We start from the raw sequence: 10,156 nt of genomic DNA on the forward strand, positions 1-10,156 counted from the left end.
TCCTTGTCCAAATGACTGAAATATGTAATCATTTATCATGGCACTATTCTCTATGCACAACCTTTCAATGGTCTGCTGTTCATGAATAAACAAGTTTATGCATCCTTGAATAATATTTCATGAGAGAGTATTGTAAAACACGGAATGTTCGCGTACATTTTAATTTTGTGAATTTCACAAGAGCTAAGATTTGCAAAATTAAAATGCACACAAAAGTTCTTGTCTACACTGTATGCATTAAATGCCAGTGGCAATTCGTGAAAATTTCGTGCTGCGAAAAAGGCCATCAGCTCCAATTCACGAAAAATTTCATGCCCCAAATATATCATGTTTTAAAGATATACTGTTTCATCTCAGGTAAAATCCTTTATATCTTAGTTTATCATGTTCTGTTGTTGTTGTTTTCCCAGCATGGCCTGACCCCACTCCACCTCGCGGCCCATTCTGGTCATGAAGGATTGGTTCGTTTGCTTCTCAACTCTACTGGTGTTCAGCCTGATGTGCCAACAGTTGTACAGGTAGGAAAGTCTAGGATAGGAACACTCGGTCAAGTGATATGGAAGTGTTGATATTCAGAAGCGATAGAACTCTGGTTACTGTAGAGTTTGTTACTGTTTTGATTGTGAATATATTCCCTTGGTGTATATAGCCTCATTCAAACAAGAATCATACCAGGTAGTCATGAGTCAAAAAAAAAATGAGCCATTTATGGTTGTTAACATAGAGAACTCGTAATTGCTGACTAGAGAAATTTGTATTGGTATATTATGTGAGCTCCAACCATCCTTTTCTGATTTGACTGGTTGGATTTTGTACACTTCTGTGGACTCTCTTGAGGTGCAATACTTTTTCAAAAGTCAACTAGCTGCTTATTTTGGAGATTTTACATGATGATTTGAGAATAAAAACATCAATGTAGCTGACATTGTGTGTTAACCCATTGAGGACGAGCTGATTTTGCTACAATACACATTTCCCTTAGACACCGGCCCGAGTATTCTCGGGACTATGTAATTTCAAACAGGTTTATAAAGGGGTTGTGTTTTCTGGACCATAAGATGGACAGAGTAAGATTATCTTACGCACAATCCTTAGTGCCCAAATTGTTCAGTGACCTCTGATACTCTTCCAATTGTAACTTTACTGCATTGATCTGTGTCTTTGATTTGTCCTATGAAAGTGTCAATCAATTCATCCTTTAAATGACAAGAAAAGTATCTTCTACATTTTCAAAGAAATATAGCATAGTATCTTCCTTTCTGCCCAGTAATGTTGGACAAATATCATTTCATATTACTTTGATATTTCCTCTTCTAGGGCTGCTTTGGTATAAAAGCAATGTGTAGATATCATGCGTTATTGTACAAGTACTTGAATCTCTTCTCCTTCCAGTGTTCTGACTAGTGCATAAAGAATATATAGCAGTGATAATAATGAATGCCATGAGAATGGTTGTTACTACCACTGAAGATTGTTATCATTATTGTAACACACCTCCACTGTATCTAGGACACGTAAGAAAATATCTCTACATCCTTGTGTTTTGAATACATGTGGAACACAGCTGGGAACATGGTTGAATGCAAAGGCGTCTCATGGGGTTGTTGATGTAAAGCATGGCACGAGGAAAATGTTTTCTAAACATCGCCTGAGAAGACCACCTCTGTCACATGGGTTAGGATTTGTCTTGTCTCAGAGAGTTTCTTCCTTCTGTCTTTCAATCAATTATTATTGCTAAACAAGAACGCCAGTTGAAATGAAACCATAATAACCAACGGTACCCTTTATTCTGTGTAGATACATGTGACTCATGCTCTTAATGTGATATTGTGAGTATATTTCACAACTGACTGAAATGTTCAAGATACTTAATAGCCAGATCATATTAGGCATAATTAGTGGACTAAACCATGTGGTGTATTTGTGTACCTTCTTTATGGAGTTAATAGGGAGGCCATATAATTTGGGGGCAGTACATCATTGATGCAAATGACACAGTACGGGACATCCATATAAAACTTTATAAACAGGAACATTGTCAAACATCAATCATGTTGATCTGTAGGATAATAATCCAACTCTGCTATGTTGATTTGCAGGGTACCATACCAATCCACTTGGCAGCACAGAATGGCCACACAGCTGTGGTTGGTCTGCTGCTGAGCAAGTCAACCACCCAGCTCCATGTCAAAGACAAGCGAGGTAGGACCGGCCTGCACCAGGCTGCGGCCAACGGTCACTACGACATGGTAGCCCTTCTCTTAGGTCAAGGGTCAGACATCAATGTCAATGATAAGGTGAGTCATTTTTTGCCTACCACTGAAATCTTGTAGGCCCTATAAGCTTGATTTACAGTCTTTTTGTTAAAAAACGAAGAAGAAATGAACGAAGCATAAAGAATGATACGTGATGTATTTTCACAGATGGAATCTCAGAAAATTGAAATATACTAAAGAATTGCAATGCTGTTGGGTCAAATCATCTTTAGTGCAATATAATCATATTCATTCACTGCAATATAATCATATTCATTCACTGCAATATAATCATATTCATTCACTGCAAAGACAATGAAATGTTTCAAAAATTGATTTTCAAATATGTAAATCATTTATTTGTGATGCACTATATCTTTCCTTTTTCTTTGCAAAAGGACTCAAGTGACAAGCACCTCTTTCTTGTATGTGTACAAAATATTAGCAGAACATCTCTGTTATAGCTGAATGTGATTGTTTAAAACTAAGGTTCCAAGTAAAACATTCTGAGTCCACTTTGAAGAGCATATCGTTGGCCTCATGCCAAAAGGGCACTGATAGTGTACAAAGTCTATGGTGTTAAGGCCCTTTTGGCATGGGGCCGACGATATTGGTAACTCAAGAGTTGGATAATTTGTGACTTACTTTATTTCTTTTTCAGAAGTGAGGCAGATACAAATATGTATGCAGTATTCTTAAGATGATACAACAGGCTGTCATATTAAATCCCTTTAGAGGTGTAGATGTGTCTCAAGCATGACCTCATTTTGTCTCTCCAGAATGGCTGGACAGCCTTACACTTTGCAGCCAAGGCAGGTTACCTGGACGTGGTCACTCTCCTGGTGGAGAGCGGGGCGTCGCCCAAGTTTGAGACCAAGGACTGCAAGGTGCCCATCTGTTTTGCAGCGAGCTCCAACCACCAGGCTGTCCTCAGCTTTCTCATGAAGAAAGATCACAGCACACAGCGCCTCATGGAGGATAGGAAGGTGAGGACACCACACCAAGGTTTACTGTAAACGCAGAAATTTTCGCATATTTTGCGCTACTTCTGGCTAGCACAGATTTTACAAAACCTGCGAAAATATCTTCACAATTTTCTTTGCACATTGTGAATGAGTTGATCAATGTGCAGTGCGGATTCAGCAACCCGCAAATATGTTTTTAAGTCACTCAGCTTGAAAAATTAATCACGTGAAAATATTGACATTTACAGTACCAGATTGTGTCTTTTTTGAGCAGTCACAAGAAACAGAGGAGAAAAATGTATACCTTCATTTCCCTTCCACATTCAATGGTATTTGTTAATGATAATTCCAAGTAGTAATGTTGCTGTGTAATGTGAAATGGAGGAAAGGATTGTGAGAAACTAGCCATTTCTATTTTCAAGGAGTGGTATATATCTACTATCAATGTTTGTGAATTAGCAAAATATATGTGCACTTAGAAACTACTCAATATATGAATTGGTTGGTTACAGTATTGATTAATACATAATTGCAGAGATACCTGTTTTTGTTGTTACAGCAGTATGTTGCAGCAACAGAAAAAAAAAGAAACAAAATAAAAGTTCCCTTCTTCTTACAACATAGATGTCGTATATGAATATCATGTAGGTTTAAGACCAAAATACAATGCTAGCCTGTCATTGCATCATTCCACAATTCAAGATCATTGGTCAGTGTTAATAATGCGTACATTCCATCCCTCTCATTTGCACAGTTTGTCTTTGATCTGATGGTATGTGGTCGATACAACAATAATGCCTCCATCAGAGAGTTTGTCCTGCGCTCACCAGCACCCATCGACACCGCTGTGAAGCTGGCCAAGAACTTCCGCTACCAGTCCGGTAAGGAGAAGGAGCGAGCCCGTGACCTGCTGGATGTCAGTATGTTCTGCCAGACGATGGCTGTGGATCTCATCTCCATCACCTCCAGCACCACCAGTCCTGGATCACTTCTGAGATCCGTTGACGAGAGGAACGTTCCCTTCCTTGATGTACTCATGGAATGTGAACAGAAAGATGTTGTGGCTCACCCGTCGGTTCAGAAATACCTTTCCGATGTCTGGGTGGGTAACCTGAACTGGGCCAGCTGGAGGATCATCCTTCTCTTCTTTGTCCTTGTCATCTTTCCTCCGATATGGATTTTCTTCTCGTTACCACTGAAGCATCGCTTCAACAAGCTTCCCATCATTAAGTTCATGACATACTTGGTGTCTCACATATATCTCATTATTCTGCTCATTCTCACAACTGTTGTCACACCGTTCATTGAGGACTTTATATCCAACCCCAGCATGGTGCCCAGGTGGTATGAATGGCTCCTGCTGATGTGGTTATCAGGACTCTTAGTCACTGAGATAACCAATCCAGGAGATCGGCAGGGCCTTGGCTGGATACGTGTCGTCATCCTGGCGGTGTCCTCCGTAGCGTGTGTCCTGCACATTGTGGCCATTCCTTTCAACGATGAAACCAAGCGTCTTCTGGTCTACATCAGGAACCAGTTTTTTGCCTGGTGTGTCCTCTTCTGTTTCGCTCATCTCCTGGAGTTCCTCTCCTTCCACCACCTGTTTGGACCCTGGGCCATCATCATCCGGGATCTCATGAAGGACCTGGTCCGGTTCATGGTCATCCTTCTCATCTTCCTCGTGGGCTTCATGCTGCACCTCGCTGCGGTCTACCAACCAGTCTACGTCAAGTCCACCAACTCCACGGTGGACGGCACCATCCAGACACCGGCAGACACTTTCTCCATCCTCTTCTTCTCCCTCTTTGGTCTGGTGGAACCGGAGACACTCCCAGCTACCACCCGTCATCCCCAATTCACTATGTACCTCATCAAGTTGGTCTTTGGTACCTACCTGGTCGTCACACTCATTGTCCTCATCAACCTCCTCATCGCCATGATGTCCGATACCTACCAGAGGATCCAAGCTCAGTCAGACAAAGAATGGAAGTATGGCCGAGCGCAGCTGATTCGGAAAATGAACAAGACTTCAGCCACACCTTCACCTCTCAATATATTCACCAAGCTCTACTGGTACCTCAAAATGGCATTCAAGCATAAAGGTGAGTTTGATTCATTTCATTTTACTCTTTTATTCATGCATGGTGCATGCTTCAGTTGAAGGACTGTTCTTCCCCTGCTCCCTGCCGATAAAAAGTAAATATCATGTTGTTTGTCAGCCACCTGTTAAGAAGACTCTCCTATGCATGACTGAAATATTACTGATTGTGAATACACACAGTTATATGTTTACATATATGAAGTACACTGTGAATTTTCAATATAGATTAAAAAAAGTACACTTTGTTAATGCACTGTAAAGATGTGAGCATCAGTAGAGTAGTGTAAAGTAGAATCTACCAGTCAAATATAAAAGTCTTTCCATTTGGAATTAGACGAAATCACTAGTGCCTTAATTTCATATTTTTCTCTTTTTCTTATTTTTCTGTGCAGGCAAGATCTGTAGTGCCCAGGCCAGAGAGCTGATCAATGAACAGGAAGAATTAGATGCATTATCAGACTCTAGATCAGTGGACATGTTTGGACACTCCTCAAGTTGGCTACGGAATGTCGTCCGGCGAAATACACAGGTTGCCCCTGAAGGTAACTATGACAAGGTTTATAATAAAAAGATATTATCTTCTTGATTTGATGGAAATGGCTGGTCAATGGCTAATCAAAGTTTTGACCAGAAACAATCAATTTCTCTATTTTTTTACTTGATTCTTTTGATTGTTTATCCTAATTTTGGTTAATGAATGATGTGTTGTGTGAAATAGTGCTCTCTACATTTTGATAAATGTTTGTTTGCTTTGTTATATGTGGTCCAGCCGGCTACTTGCAGCAGCGGCCGAATCAACAGGGGACTGGACCAGTCCGGATTGAGGGTGTGGTCGACTGGGACACAGTGGTACACCGCTACCTGACCATCAAAGGTCAAGAGGAGGACATTGACCTTGGTATGACCTTTGACAAGGACGGGGCTGGCCCCTCGGCCGTGTCAGGGGATGACCCGTCCAATCACCAGCTAGTAGTGGCTAAAGCCAACGGAACCAAAAATAACCACATCGTCTGAGACATTCCACCCACGGCAGCTATTATTATTCTTCATGGAACAAGGTCATGATCAGACTCTTCAGAAATAAAGACGACCTGCATCATAGAGTACCAAAGTGTGATGTCATAGCCATTCATCGCCATGGAAACTGGTTCTGAACAACCTCCCCTACCTGGCCCGAGTGTTAATGCACTCACCTGGTTCCAACTCAAGCTGTAACAAAAGACTGTGGCATCATCATTTAGATACTTCCTATTTCACTGAGAATAGAAAAACAAATGTTTTTAGGTCAGCCGAAAATAAGGGACATTTCCTTTCTGGCTGCTGCCTACCATAGCAATTCCTTTTACACTGTTTAACTGATATTTTGTAATTGTATTTTAATGTTGTTGTATGTGTTTGTTTGTTTTTATATCTTCTTTGCTTGGTGAAATAAAGAAACTTGAAACTTGAAATATCCTGTTGGATAGTTTAATACTGTGTCCCCTCAAACATTGTTCTATGGTGGTCTCCACAATCACAAGGGAGCGCATTCTCTGCTCTGTTGTAGGCCCTATATGGTGGGTAGTCAGTGGAATAATTAGCTTGAATTTATGTGACAAGGTCTTGAATATTTGCAGGACAAGTTGTGTCATTGCTGAGACAGCATCATGTGGTACAGTGATACTGGTGGTTGGCAGTGTACCATCACAATCTGTATGGCAAATCCTTAATGGCCTGATGATAGAATTTTTTTTTTTCAATAAGTTGGTCATTTCAGAAGTGGAGAAACATTAAGAATTACACTTCTTTAATCCTAGATGAAGGGATAGCGGACAATCAACATACAAATAGAAGGGAGTGACATAAAAGAGCTACACATCAAAACACCAGCTAATTGTCAGGCAAGGTACAATAACTTCTGGGCAGTGATTTCACTTTCTCACACATGTGAAGTCCACTTGCATGCAGATCTGTTTATAATTGGGTCGGAGAAGAGGGGTTATTTTTGAAGGGTTGTTGGTAAAGTTCACTTTTATGTTCAGTATGTGTAAAATGCAATATACTACAATCTAGTACAGTGTTACACTTGTAAATACTGACATGAATATATTTGTGCCTTCCTTTACAAACAGAAGACAAGGATTTCAAAGGAAAGAGAAAAATCCCCTGATTTAAATTGTGGATAAAAGGAGCTGAATTTGTGCATAGCAAAACATTAAATTGGCTTGAAGTGTATCAGTCGGCTAGGTGGTGTATCAGTCGACCAAATTACACAAAAATATTCGCATATTTTTATTTTCATGCTGGTTTCTGGTTGAAATGCACGAAAATTTATACACCGCGAAAATTTAAACTTTTAAAATATTGTCCCAAGATCCTCCAGTCATAGCATGAAATTGAGATCCTGAGGGGCAATAATATCAACTATGCCCCGAATAAAAGCAGTTTATATGTGACCCGCTACAACAAAATGATCCTAAAGTCGGGCGAGGTCAATTATTTGAAAATTGCATTGCATAATTTCCTAATTTCCTAATAAAAATAATCGGCTGCGGAGATATGGATGTTTAAAAGAGAGCATGTCGAGACGTCTGGGAAATCACTGTTTCGAGAAAAGCACCCTAAAAGTTTTCCTTGCGACGCAATCGCGATCAAGGGACACGCAAGTCAGTTTTCACCTCCGGACAATAGAAGGCAAGCCCTAGCAACTCCCGAAATGCTCATTCAAGCACAGCGTCGGCGTCAGCGGTCTCCTCACCGACCAATCAGTGACCAGGATGCCAGGAGAAGCGGCTGGGCATAGCGCACCCCGCCTGCACGCACCAGTCGACTGGGCAGTGTGTGAGCTTCACGCTTCGGTTAGCGGCAAGCAGCAAACTGACCAATGAGATCACTGTGGTCGTTGTTAGGGGCGGAGCCTATCTGTGGCGCTCAATCCAAATTTTGGAACCAGTTTCTGCTTCGTTGAAACGCCAAAAAACATGGCCCAGAAAAACGCTATTTTTGGGTCTTTCCTTTCACCATTTTGCTTCAAAATTCTGACAGATGATAGAAGATATGTCAGATGACAATAATATATCAAAATCAGAAAATCATAAGTTTTGACCAATTTTGATGCTCTGACTTCAAACTCGATTTTCACGGCTTCGACCGTGCGCGACTTTAGGACCCTTTTGTTGTAGCGGGTCACATATCTGTTTTAAAGATGGAAAAGTATTAAATAAAGTTTACTTGGTCAATCTTGATCGTGCTACTATAGCCAGTTCACATGTCAGGCGCTGCCATAGAAGTTTGCGAATGTTATGATGGTATTGGACAAGGGTCACCTCTCGCATTTTAGGATGGAAAAGGTACATGTGCATACCGAAGGGAGGCAGTTTAGTGCTATGGGGTGATTTAGCACTATTGAACGGTTTTGTTACAATGAAGCTGCATGCTGGCAATTGCTGAATTTATGTCTCCAATTTCAACTGATCAGAATCGAGGATTGATCAAGTGAGTTATACAAAGTGTTTTAGGACCACATTATTGTAGTCTCCCATGCAATGTGCATGTGATTCTTTATACATTGTACTAGCATCATGTGTTTCATATGTCACTCATGCCATTAGTGTACAACTTCACATAGAAATGTCATGGATTGAGTATTGGTTGGTGTACATGATGTATGTTGTCAAATTTTGGTACAAATATAAAGGAATGGCAATAGAATTTAGAACAGTATCTCACAACTAATGGTTGTATTTTTTAGAAAATGAATGGTGTGATATATTTTCATAAATGACTTTAAATGTCCGAAGATTGAAGTCATGTACAGATACTGTGACAAGGAGGCAGGTCAGGCCTTCACCAGAATGTCTTAAATCTATGCATCTTTTCATATCTGTAAATACAACCTAAGATTTATTATGAAGGGAAAGGCCTTTATAGTGTATATAATAAGAATGTAAAGCATGCCATTCAAGTGTATGATATATGAGTATAAGGAGATTACAGTAAAATGCAATATTCATATTTTGCAGTGGCAAAAGCCACTATGTACATTCATTATGATATACATTATGCATATATACAGAACTGTGCATGCTTGAATAGTTACAATTGTATAACGTATATAATTTGTAGTTAAATGTTAGAAATGAAGAGTTCAGTCTCTTCTCTTCTTTAAACCCTTTTTTCATGCATGCAACCTGCCAAACTGCCAAACTTTTCAATCAGCATTTAGTAATCCCTCCAAAACTTGACCTATTTGTAGATTAGCAAGCCTAATCAAGTGTGGCAATATGTTGTCAGTCCAACTGGGTTCAGGCTGTGGGGACACAATAGGGATTAGGGGGATTAGGTAATCTCTATTCATCGACAATTAGTTTCAGACATCTGCCAGTTGGTGAAGAAAATGCTCCAGTGTGCTTGCCGTTGGTGAACATAAGGATAGCACAGCAAGGGTTTGTGATATCTCTAGTCTTTTGCAACCACTTGGCATATCATACAACAGTAAGTTGTAAATCACACTGTAGCGTAATATTCTTCAAGCATTGTCTGAGAGCAAATATTTTCATGAAAAATTCTCAATTTAGAGTTGGAGTTGCCTGAGGTAAAGAAAATAGTACTTGAGAAGCATGGATGAATATTGGGAGGCATTGACAGAATCCCTGTTACAGTGGGTGCAGATATTGTTAAAGGGATTGTACAGTTATGGTTGAGACCTAATTTCAGGTTTCTAAAATTTTTTGGTGAGATATTGAGAAACCTCTTATAAAATGTGAAAGAGCATGTAATTCTATGAGGAATTCAATGTTTATTTGATGAAAATTGGTTTTGAAATGGCTGAGATATCAAAAAAGAACGATTCTGAT

At 39.9% G+C, this 10,156-nt stretch overlaps 1 protein-coding gene across 1 annotated transcript; it reads left to right on the forward strand.

The window, feature by feature from the left end:
• Positions 1 to 410: 410 nt before the first annotated feature.
• Positions 411 to 6,335, forward strand: LOC139727793 (short transient receptor potential channel 2-like; the record flags this gene model as incomplete). The annotated part of the gene is made up of 6 exons (XM_071638766.1): positions 411 to 518; positions 2,100 to 2,297; positions 3,035 to 3,241; positions 3,975 to 5,322; positions 5,714 to 5,863; positions 6,091 to 6,335. Coding segments are annotated over 6 exons (2,256 nt in total), but the record flags the coding sequence as incomplete, so codon positions are not given.
• Positions 6,336 to 10,156: the final 3,821 nt, after the last annotated feature.

This window comes from Diadema antillarum, unplaced genomic scaffold, assembly GCF_040938485.1.
Source record: "Diadema antillarum isolate AM-2024a unplaced genomic scaffold, OU_Dant_1.0 seq00000152_RagTag, whole genome shotgun sequence".
NCBI classification, from domain to species: domain Eukaryota; kingdom Metazoa; phylum Echinodermata; class Echinoidea; order Diadematoida; family Diadematidae; genus Diadema; species Diadema antillarum.